The sequence below is a fragment of the Tenrec ecaudatus genome, chromosome 4 (genome assembly GCF_050624435.1).
Source record: "Tenrec ecaudatus isolate mTenEca1 chromosome 4, mTenEca1.hap1, whole genome shotgun sequence".
NCBI lineage: Eukaryota > Metazoa > Chordata > Mammalia > Afrosoricida > Tenrecidae > Tenrec > Tenrec ecaudatus.
In genome coordinates this window covers 6,698,215-6,716,898 of record NC_134533.1, presented here as the reverse complement: position 1 = coordinate 6,716,898, position 18,684 = coordinate 6,698,215, and the positions used below count along the sequence as shown (strand labels likewise).

The window sequence follows — 18,684 nt, the reverse complement described above, 5'->3', positions numbered from 1 at the left end:
TGAGCTGTTTAATCACCTCCTCGGCCAAACTCAAGGCTGTGGTTGCCCCTGGGCGACTCCCACCTGAGAGCCGGTGAGTGACTGCAGGTGGAGTGGCCACTCGGGGCAGAGGATGAGGACAGGACGGGGAGGGCGGGCTTCGCCATCTGACTCTGGCACACTTGCCCCCAGGTCCCGCGTTGGCTCTGCGAGGTTCCTGACTGGCCCCAGGAGCGAAGACCCAGGAGGAGTGTCCTAGCCGTGTTGGAAGAACGACCCTGAGGCAGGGCAGCCAGTCCCCACGTGGCCTGTGTTGAGGGTGCTGTCCGCACTGTGGTGGGTGATAGAGGCACAAGGCTGGGGGGCGAGGGACCAAGTACAGGTGGGGAGTGGAACTGGGGCTTGCCTGGGGCCCACCACCAGTCTGGAATTAAATAGCAAAAGGACTGCCCTGGGAGACGCTGGTGAGCCCCCAGTGACAGCTCCTGGTGGTGGGTTGGCCTTGGCAGAGGTCCCTAGCAGCAGGCAGTTGTCCTGACAGGAGGGTGGTCCCTGTGGACAGTCCCTGGCAGTTTCCCCGCAGAGGGAGGGAGCTGTCCTGGGAGTCTGGCCCCAACTACTTGTTCTTTTTGAAGAAGCTGAAGCGCTTTTCCCGCTCTCGCTCTCTGCCGTCCTTGCTGCGGAGCACCACGGGCCCCTCAGCTCCGACCGCTGACACTGGGGGCATGGTCATGGCCCGGGTCATGCCCCGGCTGGCACTGGACACCACTGGCTCTTCGTGTTCTCCAGAGCCAGAGGACGCAGTGGCAATGGCTGCGTTCACCACCCGCAGCCACGAGCTCATCTCTGCCTGCAGGGAGGATGGAAGGAGGCCCCGTCAGCCCTGGGGCAGCTGTGCAGGGCAGTAGGGAGGCAGGTGGTGGGCACGTGGGGAGAGAAAGGGGAGGCAGAGAAGCTATGGGACTCTGTTCTCCTGACAGAAAAGGAGCTGGAGGATGGGGAGTGGGGTGGGGGACACCCCAAACAGCATCCTGTGGACACACCCTGGGCTTTCTTGTTACAGGGGTGAGGCTTGAAGGAAGAGAGGAGCAAGAAACAGGGGAGTCTGAGCAGTGGGTTCTTTGGGGACCCAGGGAGAGCGGGGCTGCTCACCTCATCCTTGGCCTGGAACAGGTACTCTTTTCCATCCTGTAAGCTGGGGAGGAGGAAGAGGGGTAGAGAGAAAGGCCTCAGGGCAGAGCCGGCAGTCGGGGTTCGCCCCCTCTGGGGTGGCTAGTGTGTCCTGGTCCCCGGGATCAGGCTGAGGGGAGCCCTGGTGGCAGCCCCAGCACAGCAAAGGCAGGTTTTATGCCTTGTTTCAGATTCTACGCGGAAGCCCTTTTAAAAGTGCTGCCAAGGACTGAGGTGCCCTCACCTCTGCTCCAGACCTGGCCTTATGGGGTTGGGGATGCTGGCCAGCTGGCGGGGGCAGGAGCAGGCCCAGGGGTCTGGGGGCTCAGAGTCCCCAGCTGGAAATGTCCTTTACCAACCGTTAGGCTTCTCCTCTGGCCTTCCTGTGGCCGCCTACTCCAATGGTCCTGGCCCCTGTCCCCACTCCCTCTGGACGGACTCCAGCTGCCCCTGGCCCGTGACAGCGCTGACTCCCCTGCCTGCCCAAGCCCTGTGGGCAGGGCGCCTTGCTCCTACCCCAGCTTGAAGACATGTTTGCGTTTCCGGTAATCAAAGGCCACACTGCCCTGGGCCCTGGCCAGGCTGACAGGCACTTCTCCATGGTAGGGTACGCCCACGCTGGCCGCCTTCGAGTCCTTGTAGAAGCCGAGGCTCCCACGGCGCAGGACGCAGTACACATTCTGCCATGACCTTGGGGGTGGAGGTAAGGTCAGGGTGAGATGGGCTGAACATCTGGACCCTCTCTGGTCTGGAGCCTGTTACTGGACCACAGTTGGCCTCTTCTATCCAAGCAGGTGCTGGGAGGCAGGCCACAGGCCACAGGCCTGGCTGGGCCAGACACGTACCTGTTGGCAGCCTTCTTGCCGAAAGCCTCCATTTCTTGCTTTCGGCACAGCATCCCCTCCATCTGTTCCTGGGCAGAGGGCTCCGGGGCGCGATGGGGCAAGGCGGCTCCGTGTGCCGACTCAGATGACCTGCTCTGGGGCATCGCGGGTGGGGGCGGGCCCCGGGGCCGGCTCTGCCTCTCCCCCCGGGGCCCGTTGGCCTCGTCTCCGGTGCCAGATGCCTGCGGGGAGAAAGTTGTTTGTGACGTGGGGGGGTGGGGATTGGGAGTGACCTGGGAGATGTCTTCCCCCCAGCCCCCTCCTCCCCTCCCACCTCTCCACAGAAGACACTCACTGGCCTTTCGGGGATGCTGCGCTGCTCCAGCACAGGCTGCAAAGACAAGCGAGCGTCAGAGGGTCTGCTCTGAGGCCGGGCCTCCGATGGGCCCCCAGCCCCGGGCGGTTACCTGGGAGGACTCAGAATCCGTGCAGACCCCGTTGACGGTGGGCGTGGATGACAGCGGCTGTGGGTGGGCCCTGGAATGGTGGAAGGGGCTCAGAATAATCGATCCTGGGTGGGCTGGGATCGGCCCTCAGCCCTCTCCTGGCTCGGCCCGGCTCTCACCCGTCCCAGGCAGCGTCAGGAGCTGTCTGGCCGTCCACCAGGTCCGCTTCTGGCTGCGTGGCCGTGGGCTCAGGAGCAGGGGGCTGTCTTTTCCGCTCCTCCTCCTCCTCCACCTTTCTCCTCCTCTCCTTCTCCTGCTCCTCCAGCTGCCAAGAGAGCCACGGTCAGAGCGCAAACTGAACCCACTGGGCAGCACCCACTGTGACGCACTGCATCCTTGTAGGCCTGAGCAGCAGTGCCCCGTGGGGTTCCCGTGGCTGCCACTGCCACAGACCCGGGCTGCCATGGCTTTCTCCCGCCAGCAGTCGGCAGCTGGGCGCTCTAGCCGAGGTGCCACTCCTTGTTCAGAACACAGAGGGTCATACTGCAGGATGGAGACCAGGACTCAGATGGAAGAGGGTACTGGGTTTCAGCAACGTGGGTGGGGGCACGGGGTGAGTCCCCACTCTGGCCACCAGAAGGTGCCCCTAGCATGCCCGCTGGGCTGCGGGCCAGGCCCCTCACCATGGTAAGCTTCTCCAGGGCGCTGAAGCGCTCTTCCCAGGCCACCGCGGACTTCTGAAAAGCCTCGTGGCGCTTGATGAGACTCTCCACCTCGTCGACCGTGCAGCCCAGCTCCGCGCTGCGCACCAGCGGCTCCTGGCTGCACAGCCAGGCCTCCGCCATGCCAGCGTCTCTGCCAAACACCAGCACCTCCAGAACTGCAGGGGTGGGGCAGGGCGAGGCCAGGGTAAGGTGGGCGCCGCTGCCCGGGCCAGCTCCAGGAGGAGCAGTGCCCAGAGCAAGAGCAGGCAGGGCCAGTGCCCAGAGGGCCAGGATTCCTGGCTTCCTTGGCTCTGGAGCCTGCAGGATATGAGCTTCTCTCCCAGTTGCCCCGACCCCCAACCGCCACAGGACCCCTGGATGCAAGACACAGCAGCTCACCAAGCTGGAGCCAGGCCACCTTCTCTTGCCACTTGTCAGCTGTCTCCTGGCGCCGGGCCTGCAGCTGAGAAAGCTTCTCGGAGATCTGCGGGCAGAGGTGGGAGTCAGCCAAGCAGGGTGTGGGTGGGGCTCATGCATGGGATCTACCGAGATCACCAGGTTGTGGGGAAACAGTGGGCAATTCCCAAATAGTGTTGAGGGGTCAGAGAGCGAGGAGACAAGCAGGACAGATGGACTGTGCAGGCCCCTCAAAGCCTTCCGGGGGAGGACTCACCCCCTCGCTTACCTCTTCCGCCGCGTAGTGGCCCCTGGCAAGCAGCTCCTGGCCCATGTTGCTGCAGGTGGAGAAGCTGTCTGCCCGCGCCTCAATCTCGGCCTTGATGCCCTGGTGGTTCTTGATGACCAGGTCTGCTGAGGACACGTCCCTGAGGGAATATAGACATGAAGCCATGCGCTGCCCACAGCCTGGTTGCAGCCCTGGGTGCGGCTGGCCTGGGGACTCACCGGGGCCGTTCCTGGGCGTCCATCCGCAGGTGGACACCGTCCATCCACAGCATGAGCTCACGGACAGCCTTGAAGAAGCGGAACTTGTCTGTGGTGTCCAGCAGCAGCTGGCGGCGGGCGGCCGAGCTTGCCTGCAGCTGGGCCCAGGCCTCAGCCACGGCCCGCATGTGGCGGCCGATCTCCTCTGCCTTCTCCCCAGCATAGGCCTGCTGGAGCTGCTGGCCATCGTCCTGCACCTGCTGGACCTGTGGGGCCCAGAGAGAGCCAGCGAGAGTCGGCCCCAACACCAGAACGGCAGCTCCCTCAGGCCTGGCGGTGCCACCAGCCAGGGCAGCAGTGGGAGCAGCCAGGTGAGCAGGGCAGTCTGCCCACACCTGGCCACACCGGGAGACAAGCCTTCGCCTCGGGGCCACCCTCAACAGGGCTGCAAACCAGTGGAGCTTCCTGAGGCCCGTCCAGGAGAGTCCTTAGAGACTGTGCAGGTGGACGCAATTAGAGGGGTCTAAGGTTTGCGCATGGTTGCTCCGACCGACATGTGGTTTGTCCAGTTATCGGGAACCAACCACGGTGTTTTGGGGGGTACCTCATATCGCTCGTTCCACAGGAGCCCTGGCAGCACAGCAGACTATGCACTGAGCTCCAAACCTCACCCGAAAACAGCACCACCCCCAGCCTGCCCTCGAGGATGCTGCCCCAGCTCCTGGAAGCCCCCCACCCAGGTCCCTGCCCTCCTGGGGTCAGACCTGCGCGCTGAGGGCCTGGATGTCGTGCTCATAGGCGCAGTGGCGGCGCTGCAGGGCCTCGGCAGCATTGAGGTCTCGGCCTGCCCCATCCGGTAGCTGCTGCTGCTTGTGCTGCACCCGAGCCAGCGCCTGGCGAGCCCCGTGCAGGAAGTGCTGCAGCTCGTGCGCAGCCGCCAGCACCTGGCCCCGCGTGTCCAGCAGCTCCAGCAGGTCAGCCCAGGCCTCGTTGAGGCTGTCCTTCCACTCGGCCACCGTGGCCCGGGCGGCGTGGCCCCCGGCAATGAGCCCGTTGGCCAGTGTGTTGATGTTCTTCACGCGATCCTGGCCGATGGTGCTGGTATCCCGGGAGAACTCTCGGAATTTGTCCCGGAGCATCTGGTGGAAGAAGGGGGAGGGTGGGTGGTGGGAAAGGGAAGTGAGACAGGATGGTGCTGTGAGCCTGGGCGAGGTGCCGAATCCTCTCAGCCCAGATTGCGAGCCAGCTGCCTTTCCTGGGTCACCTGGGTCCAAGTGGGTTTTCCTATAAGGCTAAATTTATGCAACTGATGTGGCTGCTCCCGTGGCCCTGCAGCTTTGGCAAAACCTTCCGTGACCCCCAGCAAAGGCCTTCTGGGGTGCTTGGAACTTTCAGCTTCCAGACAAAGAGACTCTAACCAGGGCTCACTGGGCCCAAGACCCCACGCTGTGGCAGGGTACCGACCATGTCATCGCCTCCCACCTCCCTGTTGGGTACAGATGACGAGAGGATTTGGAGACTCCCTCTTTGCCCCTGCCTATGCTCAGCTGAGGGCCCCCCCACACCATGGAGGGTACAGCCTGCTTGGCATTGGCCTCGTGCCTGGGTGCTCTGCCAAGCACTGGGCCCTCCCAGCGTCCTCCACATACTCACAGTCACGTGCTCGAAGTCCTGGCCCAGCTCGTGGGAGGCGGCCACCACCTCGCGCTCCTGAATCCACTGCTCCAGGTCGTCCAGCTCTCTGCGCAGCTGGCACAGCCGGAGGTGCTCCTGCAGGCGCTCCCGCCGCTCCCCTGCCAGCTCCTTCAGGCTGGCATACAGCTTGTCCACCTGGGCTTGGCGGATGGAGAGCCGCGTGCTGCGGGTGGAGGAGGGGGGGGCGCTGGCCTCAGGACACGGCCCTGGAGCCCGCCTGACCCAAAGAGCCCCGTGGGAACCCCGTGATATCTGGGGTTATAATCTCGTCTGGGACCAGGCGTGTTCGTGCAGGATGCCCTGGGAGTCCATCTCCTCTGAGGTGTGAGAGCGCTGACTAAGCGGGAGCCCAGAGGGGGAAATGGTGATGTGCTGGGCCAGCAGTTTGAAACCGCACTGCGGGACAAGATGGGGCTCTCTACTCCTGAACCCGGTTATAGTCCTGGGAACCCCCAGGGACAGCTCGACCCCGTCCGAGTCGATACCGACTTGATGGCTGGCTGGTTAAGCGAGAGAGCTGAGGTGGGGGCAGGCAGAGGGCACCAAGGTCAGAGGTACAGAAGCTGAAAAGAAAGGGACCTTCTCCCAGAGCCAGTGCCCTGAGTTCAGACTTCTCACCTGCTCACCTGTGAGAAAATAACTTTCCGTTGGTCAGAGCCACCCACTTGTGCATGTCACTGGGGAACTAACACTCTGCAGCCCCTCCTGGCTGGCTTTCCAGGTGGTTCTGTGCCCCTGGTCTTGCCCATCTCCCCTCCCAGGTGCCTCCAGGCTGCCCACCTCTCTGGGTGCTCATGATCAATCAAGTCCTGGCTGCTGGCCGCCAGCTGGTGGATGGTCTGTGCGTAGTCGGCCAGGGCCTGCTCCAGCACCTGGTGCTTCTTCACCTCGGCCTGGGCGCTCAGCTCGTCCTGGGGGACACAGTGGCGTCAGGGAGTGTGAGTCAGGAGAGGGAGGACCAGCCGCCCGGCCAGGTTCTGCCCAGGGTCCCACCTTGGCCTTTTCCTGGCCCATCATGTGCAGCTCCTGCTCGCCCATCCAGGCCTCGGCCTCGGCGGCGTCCCGGTAGAACTGCTGAGCCCGCAGGGCCTGCTCCAGGCGCGCCCCGCGGAGCTCCAGCTCCTGACCCAGGCGTTTCCACACTTCCTGCAGCTCGGCCAGCTCCGGGCCGGCGGCGGCTGCCCCTAGGGTGTGCTGCCGCTCCGTCAGGTCTGCAATCCGGGGCTCGTGGCCCTGAAACTCCTTCTGCAGGGTCTGCACACAGCACAGATAGTGGCTAAGCCACCCCCCACCCCTGCGCAGGCCTTGATCAAGCCCTTCTCTACACTGAGGCACCTTTCCTCCCCCCCTTCATCCTGAAGCCTCTTCCCTCCTTTCTCTTCCGGCACAAGAATGGGACTAACCCCCTTGTCCCTGCCCAGGGAGCCCACCGTCCCGAGGAGAACCACTGGCATCTAGGGCTGGACACAGCATCTGGGTGGGACCCGAGAAACCCCGGCCTGGTGCCAAAAAACTAAAACCTCCAGTCTGCTGGAGTGGGGGGCCCTGGCCGTTGGCCTCCATGTCTCACCTGGTTTTTCTTCATGAGCAGCTGGACACTGGGCAGGTCCTTGCCGTGCTCCCTGGAACTGGCCATGGGGAGCCGCTCCGTCACCCACAGCTGGGGGAGAAAGGAAGGGCCGGGGAGGTCCACATGATCAGGTGGGTGCTAAGAGTTGGCTGGGAGGGTGGGGTACCTCGGGGAGGCTTTCTGGGGGCTGCTGGTGAGTGTGCAAAGGACCAGCCACTGTTGGTTCTGGGGAAAAGGAAGCAGAGGGTGTGCCCCAATCTCCCGAGAGGCAGGTGGGCGCAGAACACGGCTGGAGGTGCCCCACCATCCAGAGACTAAGCCTGGAATGAATGCCACTCACGATCTCGTCCTCCACGTCACGGCGGAACTGGTGCTGCTCGCGAGAGGCCTGCAGGTGCCGGCAGCGCTCCTTCATGGGCTGGCACAGGGACCTGAACTTCTCCTCCACGGCCCGAGAGGTCCTCTCCACCTCCCCTGCACCCCGGTCTTCCTGCGCCAGGGCTTTCGCCTGGGTTTGGATCGCCTCCACCTCCTTCTCTCGAACCGCCATCTCCCGCTCCAGCATCTGCCAGCCCAGGGCGGGGAGGGGGGGGGGCGGGTGTTAGCTCCATGCTCAATTCCTGATCTCCAAGGGTAACCACCAGATCCCACAGGATCTCGTCCCCTCACAGCCCAGATCTCTCCGTAAGCAGCTCAGGGGGACATGTTAATAATGCAGGGTCCCATGCTCCACCCAGCCTCTCACTGCCATCGAGTCAAGCCAGACACGGTGGAACTGCCCCCATGGAATCCTGAGACTGTCACTCTTTCCGGGAATAGAAAGTCCCGTCTTTTTCCCACGGAGTGGCTGGCAGTTTCGAACTGCCAACCATGCTAGTTATCCATTCACTGCCTCCCAATTCCAGATCCACCCTCCTTCGCCCTGTTTTGAGATGTGGGCGCTGGGTCCCCTACACATTTCTCCTCCACCGGCTGGTGCGGTGCTAGGTCTCGTCAGCAGAGGGCGACGGAGCAGCAGCGTGCCTTTCCTTCTGGTTCCTGGAACTGCCAGGGCAACAGACCCACCACCTCAGCCACCTGGCAGCCCTCTGCCCTGCCTGCCTTCAGGTGGGCGTAGGGCATCTTCCAAGCGGCTTCTTCCACGGTTGCCTTCCCTCAGCCCTAAGGCAGTAGCTGTCCCTGTGGCTGCTGTCTTTCAGAGCAGGCGCTGACAACTGGCTGAGGGCCTACTTTTGCCAATCAAGTTTTATTTGGGACAAAAATATTTTTTGCCAATAAAGCTTTACTGCCCATTCTCACATAAGAAAGCCGGTGCCGGGGCTCGTTTGTGTTGAGTTTCACAGTGAAACCACCCGCTCCACTTTGGTACCAGAAGCTGCTTTCACACAACAGTGGCAGCCCCCCCGCCCTAAAGACCCAAGATGTTGACTACCTGGAACTTACAGCAAAAGTTGGTTGACCCCTGCTTTAGAGTTTCATGAATCCTTCTATGTAATCTTACTTTCTACTACCCAATGCTGCTGCCGTGAAGTCAATTCTAACTCAGGCTGTTGGTGTTGTCATTCGTTGTGACCGAACGCACACACAACCAAACACCGCCCGCTCGCCAGCCTCGCGGTCACGGCTGCGCTTTGAGCCTGTTGCTGCAGCCACTGAGGCAGCCTGATCCCTCCTGAGGACACGTCTGGGAGGGCTTGTCAGTCTCGCTTCAAGGAGCATGATGGCTGTACGGCTTACGGCACAGACGCGTTTGTTTCTGTCGGTCCACACTGCGATTCAAAAGGCAGCCATTCTTTGTCCAGCTTCTGCACAGCTGAAGCAGTCGAAAATACCACCGCTCAGGCCGGGCATGCTTTAGTTCTCAAAGTGATTATCGCTGCTTTGTCACACTTTCAAGAAGTTTTCCGCGGCAGATCTGCCCTGCGCAATACACCGAGTGATTTCTGGACTGCTGCTTTGGGGAGTGTTGATTCCGGATGCCAGTAAAATTAACGAACTCCTTGACGTCAATGTTTTATTCCCCGGCGCTGTGATTTCTATTTGTGTCAACGTGGAAGTGGAACTCATGCTGGAATCTCTGATCTCATCAGCAAGTCCTTCAAGAGCTCTTGGCGCGGCTGGGTCCACGCGTTGTGAGTTGGTAAGGGGTCGTCCTTCAATCCTGACACCACACTCTTCTTCCTATTTGTCCAGCTTCTCCCCTTATTTGCTCAGCACAGAGAGGATAAGTACAGTGAAAGGCTACAACCTGACACACACCTTTCCGGACTTGCAACCACAGTTTCTCCTCGTTCTGCTGGCATGGCTCTGCTACGAGCCACCTGCTCTGTGTACAGGTTTTGCAGGGGCGCACGTGCGTCCCGCGATCGCAACTCCTCGCAATGTTATGCATCATTTGTTAGGACGTGCATGAACGCCTTCACGCAGGCAACAGAATTCAGGAGAGCATCCTTTCTTTGCCTTCTCTGCTTTCAGCCAAGATCTATTATCAGCACGGATAACCTCAGCCAACATCCTCTTCTGAAGCGGCTTTGAAACCTGGCAGCTCCCTGGCAGGGCACCTGCGGCAATTGCCTTTGAGTCATCTTCAGCGACATTTTACTTGTGATATTAATGATACTTTTTTGGTAATTTCTAGGTTTTGTTGGATGACCTGCTGGATCTCTTCCATATTTGTGCGCATTCCAGAATAAAAAGGTGATCCAACACAATGTAAAAATTAGGAGCCCTGGTGGCGCAGGGAGTTGAATACTGGGTGGCCGAGTGGGAAATCAAACTTACCAGCCATCCCAAGGGAGACAGACGAGGCACTCTGCCTCTGGAAGGACGGACAACCTCAGAAGCCCCCATGGGGAAGTCCTACTCTGCTCTGAGTTGGCAGTGACTCAACGGCAGTGAGATTTCCAGTCGGTGGGCCAGGTTGATTTTCTAAATTTCCAGGCATAAACAAGTGGGGGCGTTGAGTACTGGATTCATCTGTTGACACCTCTCAATTTGTATTCAATTAATTCTTGGTGCCTTGCTTTTTCACCATTATTTTCAGTGCAGCTCGAATGTCCTCCTCCGATACCATTGATGCTCCACCATGGTGCCTCCTGAAATGGTTAAACACAGACCAACTCTTCTTGACGCTTTGTGTTCCTCCCATCTTTTGCTGCTTCCTGTGTTTTGTCTTAGAATTCTTCCATACTGCACTGCTTGGATTGAATTTTTCTTCAGTCCTGTCAGCCTGAGAAACACGGAGCATGCTCTTCCCTTTGGGCTTTTAAATTTCAGACTTTTGAATGTTTCCTTTACTTTTATTTCAAGCTGCCCTGCGAAGTTTTCTTTTACTCCATCATTTCACTTGCTTGAGCTACGTCCGTTCAAGAAGCTACTTCAGTCTCTTTGCTACTTATTTTGGTCTTGCCTGTCTTTATAACGGTCGCTTGCGTTCTTCACGGACGGTATCTTTGATGTGACCCCAGAAATCAGTTGGTCTTTCGTAATTAGTGTTCAGAGCATCAGATTCATCCTGGAGAGGGTCTCTAAATTGGGTGGAATATACTCAATGTTGGACTTGACTCGCAGGAATTTAATTACCCTCACCTTCACCTTGAACTGACAGGTGAGCCTTGTCTGACTGGTGACATTGAGCTTCTGTCGTCTCTTTCCACAGATATGGTCCGTTTGATGCTTGTGCACCCAGCGAGGTCTATGGTTATAGTTGTTGTGGAAGTTGTGACAAGTTGTTTCCCTTGTAACATTCTATCACGGACTCCAACTCGCCAGCTGCTTCTCTGTCACCAGGGCCAGGTTTCGATCGCGATATACTATCAGCATCCTCCTTTGTTTCCACCGTTGACATCTCCATCACGTAAGCGCCAGTGCGTCTTATGGTTAGCACCCTGACACATAAGGAACACTGCCCCAGGGCTCATTCCTACCACGGCGGCTCGATTCCAAGTTTGATCAATCTCAGATGGCAGAATTTGGTTAAAATCTCTCGTTTCATCATCTTGGCAATAGTGGTTGGTGTGTGCATTTGAAACGGTAGTCCCATGAACTGGCCTCCCCGGTAGGCATATGGCTATTCTAGCACTGACAGGGTTGTCTTTTTTAAAAAAGATTTTTAAAATACAGCTTGATTAGCACTTTGTCCACGTCACACAATTCAATAATTCAATCGCACTAAGAAGACTTGTGTGATGATCGGCACATTTGGTTCTAAAGTATTTTCTCCCTCCTTGGACTCGTTGCTATTCAGGTAAGCAGCAGCGACCTGGACATGTTCTTTGTGACCAAGACGGCAATGCTACACCTTCCCTGCCACTCCTGCCACAGTAGAGCACACACTGTCGGACTCAACAACACGTCGGTACTCCGGTCCAGCCCAGCTCGCGAGTGCTCGGCTGTTGATCATCGATTTCGTTTCTGAACATGTCGACTTTCTGAGGTGCATACTTCGTCCATTCCACATTCCAATTGCTGATGGATGCTGGCAGGCGTTTCTTCCCTCTGCTTTGCGTCCCATGCGCACAGAAAGACCTGACAGACTTACAAGGCCGGCCTCTCCCCCAGCCTTATGTTGAGTGTCTCCCGAGCTACTGGCACCATGTCCGACAATGTTCTGCTGCTATTCCGGCGGTTTTCACGGTCTCCGTCTGGAGGCTCCTGAGCACCATACACGGCTCTTCTGGTATTTTAAATCCTGGGAGCAGCTGTCCCTTGGGACACACCAGTGAAGGTACTACGTGCCCACTGCTCCCTCCTCCCTCTCCCTCTCCCCTCAGCTCCCCGCCACCCTGTCAAAGGCTTACGACACACCTGCTGCTTCTTGAGCAGAATGTTGACGCTGGTGAGGTCCCTGCCGTGGTCATCAGAGTGCAGCTGGGCCTGCAGGCTCTCCATCCAGCTGTCCAGGGCAGAGCAGCTCTGGGCAAAGAGCTCAGCTCGGTTGGCATCAAAGAGGCTGCGGGCCTTGGCCTGGGTGGTGGTCTCCAGCTTGTCCCAGCGCCGGTGCAGGTCCTCCAGCTTCTCTGCCACCAGGGCCTTCAGCTCGGGCTTCTCCAGACTCAGCTCCCGCCCTTCCTGGGCAGCAGGAGAAAGGAGCACACGCCAGAATTAGACACTCCCGAACTCGATAGACTGACATTGGCCCAGGGACCTCAAACTCCAAACCAAGCTCACTGCCAGGGAGTCAGAGCTGACTCACAGCGACTCTTAAAGCCTCTTTGAGTTTCCGAGACTGTGAATTGTTTCCAGGAGTAGAAAACCTCATCTTTCGCCCTGGTGGTTTTGAACTGCTGACCTTGCAGGTCCCAGCTGAACATGTAACCACTACCCCACCAGGGCTCCTCAGGGACCGAAGTGTGGGCAATTATTCCAAGTCCTTGTGTGTTCTCACCACCACGCTCTCTTCACAGCCCCTTCTAAGCTGTCCCACTTTATCGCTGACCTGAACCTAGGCTCCCCCTGCCAGGTCTAGCTCAAACCTCATCTCAACAACAGCCAGGGAATTCCACACTAGGGCCTGGGGGCGGAACCCAGTCCCTTGTCTATTTTTGTCAATAAAGTTTTATTGGCACACAGCCACGCTCATTTGCTTGTGTGTCATCTGCACTTGCTATCAGGGGCCCTGGGGATGTAGTGGCCTTGATGGGCAGTTCGAAATCAACAGCTCAGAGGGAGAGATGAGACTTTCTGCTCCCATAGAGTGACAGCCTCAGGGGACGTCCCACCCTGTCCTGAAGGGTCGCTGTCAGCCAGAAACAACCCGGTGGCAGCGAGTGAGGCCGCTTTTGCGCTCCGACGTCAGAGCTGGATAGCTGAAGCACAAACCGCATGGCTGAGCAGATTCAGGACGGACTAACTGGCCTCTGACAGACTTTTTCTGAAGGCTATTGTCCTGCTTCGAACCGGGAACAGTATCTGTGTTCACCAGGCTATAGCTTGGTCCCTGACAGATGTGGGCTTTCTCGAAGAGCTAGAGCCTACCGTCCCACAGGCCTGAGAAGTCCGTCCCCCTGGACTGTGGCACTAGAGGCCAGGACCCTGCCTGGAAGGAGCCCCTCTGCCCCACGCCCTCAAGGCACCCCTCACCTTGTCCACTTTGTCCAGCCAGTCCTTGTTAGCCGCTAGCTCGGCCATGAAGGCCTGGTGCTTCTGCCACTTGGTGTGCAGGTTGTGCGCCTCGTCATAGGACACGTCCTGGGCGGTCAGCATCTTCTCGTCAATCCAGAGCTTCAGCTGGACCGGCAGGAAGCAGGAGGCGAGGGCATACAGAGCGTGTCAGAGGGAGGAGAAGGGGTGGGGTGGGGGTCTTGAGGGCGATCTGGGAGAAGTGGGAAAGCTGGGTGGTGGTGGGGGGCATGTGGGAAGAAGCCAAGAAGCGGGCTCGTATGCTCGGGCAACGCCTTGCTGGTCTGATCTGGGCTCAGAGTGAAAAGGGATGGCTCGGGACCCCTGGAGCGGGTGGGGCCTCACCTCCTGACAGTCCTGTAAGAAGCGCTGCTGCCCTCGATTGTCCCGCAGCCGGCCCAGAAGCTGCTGGGCAGCTTCCTGGTTCTTCCTGTGTCTGTAATGACAGCCCTTGGTGAGAACTCTCCAACTGGCTGCAGAAGGGTTAGGAGCCTCTAACCAACACTGCAGGTCTTCAACCTCCCACGGTAGGGATCCCGCCTCCCAGGAGCCTGACAGGGTCCCTCAAGAGTCCCGGTTCCAGGGTCTAGCTCCCGCTGTGGATGGAGCTTGTGCTGGGGGAAGGCGGCCCTCTCCAACCACACAGGCTTCTGCCCCGACTTTGGCCTCCCTCCCTCCCACCCAGCAGTCAGTCTGAGGCTCCCCTGCTTCCAAGGACGCCCCTCACTTGCCTGCTGTTCTAACCTACCTCCTCTCGATGGAATCGGCCTTCTCCTGGATCTTCTCGGCATGGATGTTGCCCCCGGACACCAGCTGACGCCCGGCCTCCAGGAGTCCGTGGATCCGCTCCCCGTGGGCATCCATGGTGCTCATGAAGTCTTCCAGCTTTTTTATGGCCGCATCTGCAGCCTGCAGTGTCCCCGGCATCTCCGTGTGAGACAGCACGTATTCCTGGGTTGGAGGGGAGCTGTTTAGCTCCCTGCCGGAAGCACAGCCTTGCGGAAGGGCAGTGTGGCTCAGGAAGGACCTCCCCAGGGGGAAAGGGGCAGCGAGGGTGGCTCGCTCTGAAGATGGAGAAGGTAGCCTGACTGCTTGGCATAAACCTCAGAAAGTTACAAGGGAGCTGGCTGGGGTTCCTATTTCTGCCTCAGTAGTGACCTGACTAGCCAGGAGTCCTCCTTCTCTCTAAGTCAGTTTGTCAACATCTTTTCTCCCCCTTCCTCTCATTCCCGGGGCTTTCTAACGTGTTCTCCTTGGGCATTCTGTTCCCCCAAAGACTCTGCCCCCTTGAGCAGACCCCCTGCCTGGTCCATCCCTCTCCTATCTATGTCACGGTGGCCCTGGACTCGGTTCCCCTCTTCTTCCTGGGGGGACTCTGCCCCCGTCTCTGGGCTCTCACCTGGCTGCTGAGCACGCCCTCGGCCTGGCGGGCATCCCGTAGGAACGCCTGGAAGCCGTGGGCCTGGGCCAGGCGGCCTTGTCGGCTCTCCCACATGCGGCCCAGCTCCTCCCAGCCGGTTCCCAGGGCTTCCAGTCGCTGCCGTAGGAAGAGGCACTGGGGATCGGCCTGGTCCCGGGTCACCTCCTCACCCAAGGCCCGCAGCCGGCTGTACTCGCTCTGGGCCCTCTCCACTTCTCCCCGCAGGGCTGCGTGCTGGGCCAGGAGGGCCTCTGCTTCGGGCAGGGTGGCTGGCCCTTCTTCGGAGGCCACGGCAGTCTGCGTGCGGCCCAACCAGGCCTGGAAATCGTCCAAGCTGCGCAGGAAGTCCTGCAGTCGCCGCGCCTCGCCCAGCGACTCCTCCCGGCGCCGCATGGTGGTCCTCAGGTCCTCCCAGCCGGCTTGTACCTCTCCGAGGCGGGCATGGATGGCGGGGGCTTGGGCGGGATGGCCCGTGGCCAGGGCATTTGCCTCTCGAGTCAGCTCACCCACCCGGGCGGCAATGGCTTCCAGGTCCCGCTCAGTGCCAGCCAGCTTGCGCTGCAGTGCCAGCACTCCGGCCAGGTCATTGCCCAGGCCCTGGGTGGACTCGATGACCTTGGTCTTCTCCCGCATCCAGGCCTGGGTCTCTGTGCACTCCAAGTGGTAGTTCTGGATGCTCAGGGCTGACGTCAGTGCTGCCTTCTTGCCATCAGCCAGGGACCGAAACTGCTGCCACCTGAGGGTGGGGCAAGAGCATGGGATGGCTCCGCTTGTGTACGCCCAGCCAGGCCCACTCGAGGGCTCTGACTTCTCTCCCCTCCCTCTGCTATATTCGACACACCCTCTTCTTCTTTAAAATTGCACAGAACACGAACCCACCACGTTAACAGTCTGCAGTGCACGGGACTGGTCGAGATGTCTGTTTCTTGGCCCAGTCAGTTTTGGCAAGTCATCATCACATCTTCCCTCCCTCCCCTGCCCGTGCTCAATGGCACATAGCACATGCCTGAGGCTGTGCAGAAACCAAGTTCCAGGAGGCGCCATCGTCACAAAGACGTGTGCTGTCACTCCCCGTTCTCCCTTCCAAACCAGGCTCTGCTCTAAGGATGTTTCCATCTGGAGCTGTCCGTACAGCAAACTAGCGGAATCATGTCATGAATACACGGCCCTGCATGTCAGCCTCCCCTCCCCTCACGTGTTTTAGGGTTCATTCAGGCTGACCTGTTTGCTGGGTGACGGACACTTGAGTGGCTTCTACCTTCTGGCTCTTGTCCCGAGAGCACTCCCACGGAAACCGGCAGACAAGTGTCCGGCTGAGTCCCCGTGCAGGGACAGTCAACTACGGAGCGTGCTTCTTCCAGCCCAAGTCTCTGACTCCCACCAAATGACCTCTACCCGGCATGGGTCCGGTAAGAAGGTGGGGGAAGATACTGATAGGATTCACCTGTGAGCCATTAAGTACAGGCTTCCCTGGTGTGGCCTCAGGGTCTAAAATGACCCCTCTGAGAAGCACGGACAACTCCAAACTCACTGCCATTGAGTCAGTGCTGACTCTGAGGCTGTTTATGGGAGTAGGAAGCTCAGTCTTTTTCCCGGGAGCTGAGGGTGGTTTCAAACTGCTGACCATGTGGATCGCAGCTCAATACGTAACCACTATACCACCAAGTCTCTTGTTGGGGTGGGGGGGGATCTCATTAACAGCAATAGCCAGAACCCTGTGATCCAGGGGACAGCTGTTCCATCAGAGGAGCAGCACCAACCAGGAGCCAGACTATAAAACAGGGCTGTTCCCAAGCCACGAGCAAGTAAAGTCGAGTGCTTTTGTGCAAGAGGCTGGCTTGCAGAGTGGGGACCTCCGGGATCTGGGTTTGCTGACTGATTCCCTCCCTCAAATTCTTAAAATAGGCCACACTTCCTAAGCACTGCTCTGACTGGACTGAAACTACACTTGGAGGTCACCATTCAGCGAAAGAGTAGGCGGTGCAGAACACAAACACCACCACCGTGAATGGCGTGTTCCCTTAAGAGAAACAATCACCTCTGGGAACCAGTCAGCATTTGCCTGAATGCAAAGATCCGAGGGTCAGAGGGGGCCCGGAAGAGAAAAAATGGAAATAAAGAAAAGGTGCAGAAGGGATGAGAATGTTGCCACCTTGTGAGAAATGTAACCAAGATCAACCAACAAGAGGCAGTGAAATTGTTGAGTGGGAACCCAAATTACTGTGCAGCTTAGGTGTTTATTATGTAACTAGTCAGCTGGACATTCCCTTCGCCAGAGTAGTAAGGGAATCACTAGTGAGGTGTGATAGTTACATAATCTGTTGTCAACTCGAGACTATTAAGGGTGAAGGGGTGGAGTTTACCCTGTCAGTCAGGTTGCAGCTTGGTGACCTCATTTGGAGCCACTAAAGAGATAAATGGCTCACTGGAGGTGGGACAGTCACTCCCCAAGACACCTTCCTGCTGACAAGCCACATGGAGACACACTGATGGAGCCAGAGCCCTGGAGCTGGAGGAGCCACGTGGAGACCCACGCCAGCACTGAGATGCTTCCACCACCACTGGATCCACAAGACTTCCCACCCACTGGCCTGTGGTCTTCCTGCATTGGGCATCATTGCATGTGTTGTGTGAGTCTGAAGAGGAATTAACAGACTGGTACTGGACATACGGACTAACATTGGACTTAAGGACTTGGTCTGGACTGGGCTGGGATGTTTTCTTAATGTACTACTGCTCTTGATATAAAGTTCTCTTACACACATGAGTCTCCCTGGGTTTGTTTCTTTAGTCTACTCGGACTCACACCAGCCTTGCTGAAAAGCTCAGTGGAGGTTGTCGTTTGAGGCTGAGTTCATGTTAAGAAGCGTTGCTGTGGAGCTGAGTTTCCTGCTGTTAGCGTGGACGATGGGGTGGTGTCAGTTGCCACTGAGCAGATTACAATTCAAGGCAACCTTAATAGTTTGGGGTTTTTGTTTTAAAAAAATAATTTTTAAAAAATGCAAGCCAGAGGCCATCGCTTCCTACTCCTCGTCCCTTCTTAACTCCGTGTCTACTGTCTAGAATGCCAGCCTCTTAGATACACCCCTCCCAACACTGCCCCCGCCCACCCCCACCCACTCCTCTGTCTCTCACCCCTTTGCCTCCCGTCAAAACGGGCTTCCTTTGACATGCTCAGTTGCCCTCTGGCCCGCCTCCGCTGCCGAGCCCTACCTGTGGTTGAGCTGCTTCTGGGTGTCCACAATGCTGTCCCTGCTCGGGGGGCTGGCCCGCAGCAGCTGCTCTGCAATGTCATTCACGGTGCTGATCCGCGCCGCAAGTGCATTCATCTCCGGCTCCAGGGTCTCAAACCTGACGAGGGAGAAAAGGTGGGCCTGCGTGGTGTGGCGCGGCTCCCCGGACACCCAAGAGAATGCTGCTACTTCCACACGAGACTGAGTCGCAGGGCTCTCTGTCTGCAGCCCGAGTCCTGTTCTCTGTGGCCCAGCCCCTGCACAGGGCTCTAAAATCCATTTTGAGAATTGCTCAGGAAGAGAAAGGTCAAGGCCAAGAACAGCTGCCCCAACAGGTCAAGTTCATCCCAGATGCAGGGCTCCACTATCTCTGATCCCTCCTGGGACTTAACCCTTAACTGTTACCTGGGTCCCATCCAGGAATAAGGCGATGAACCAAGAGAGTGCTGAAGGGATGCCGGTGTGAAGCCTAACTTCTCCCGGGGGCTAATTCACAACGGACTTTGGACAGAGGTCTGTAAACCTTTCTGTAAAGGGTCGGCTGGCAAACGCATATTTCAGGGTCAGCCTGGCTGTTGTGGAAGAAAAGCCGCCCTGGATGCTCTACGGCATCCGTGAGCATGGCCACGTGCCAACAAAGC

General features: G+C 58.5%; 1 protein-coding gene across 3 annotated transcripts in view; it reads right to left on the bottom strand.

Annotated features, from left to right (window-relative positions):
• The window catches only part of SPTBN2 (spectrin beta, non-erythrocytic 2), a 51,466-nt gene continuing 32,782 nt past the window's right edge, over positions 1 to 18,684 (bottom strand). For all 3 annotated transcript variants that reach the window (XM_075545312.1, XM_075545313.1, XM_075545311.1), the window contains exons 15-37: positions 18,024 to 18,161; positions 14,790 to 15,546; positions 14,139 to 14,341; positions 13,736 to 13,826; positions 13,352 to 13,498; positions 12,077 to 12,340; positions 7,611 to 7,835; positions 7,271 to 7,360; positions 6,694 to 6,954; positions 6,481 to 6,611; positions 5,659 to 5,863; positions 4,770 to 5,144; positions 4,027 to 4,271; positions 3,809 to 3,947; positions 3,523 to 3,607; positions 3,103 to 3,299; positions 2,599 to 2,744; positions 2,441 to 2,510; positions 2,329 to 2,364; positions 1,995 to 2,215; positions 1,666 to 1,839; positions 1,132 to 1,174; positions 1 to 829 (exon numbers count right to left, since the gene is read on the bottom strand). In XM_075545312.1, coding sequence (XP_075401427.1) covers positions 596 to 829; positions 1,132 to 1,174; positions 1,666 to 1,839; positions 1,995 to 2,215; positions 2,329 to 2,364; positions 2,441 to 2,510; positions 2,599 to 2,744; positions 3,103 to 3,299; positions 3,523 to 3,607; positions 3,809 to 3,947; positions 4,027 to 4,271; positions 4,770 to 5,144; positions 5,659 to 5,863; positions 6,481 to 6,611; positions 6,694 to 6,954; positions 7,271 to 7,360; positions 7,611 to 7,835; positions 12,077 to 12,340; positions 13,352 to 13,498; positions 13,736 to 13,826; positions 14,139 to 14,341; positions 14,790 to 15,546; positions 18,024 to 18,161 — 4,477 coding nt within the window. In that variant the 3' untranslated portion in view covers positions 1 to 595. The remainder of the gene's footprint in view (positions 830 to 1,131; positions 1,175 to 1,665; positions 1,840 to 1,994; positions 2,216 to 2,328; positions 2,365 to 2,440; positions 2,511 to 2,598; positions 2,745 to 3,102; positions 3,300 to 3,522; positions 3,608 to 3,808; positions 3,948 to 4,026; positions 4,272 to 4,769; positions 5,145 to 5,658; positions 5,864 to 6,480; positions 6,612 to 6,693; positions 6,955 to 7,270; positions 7,361 to 7,610; positions 7,836 to 12,076; positions 12,341 to 13,351; positions 13,499 to 13,735; positions 13,827 to 14,138; positions 14,342 to 14,789; positions 15,547 to 18,023; positions 18,162 to 18,684) is intronic.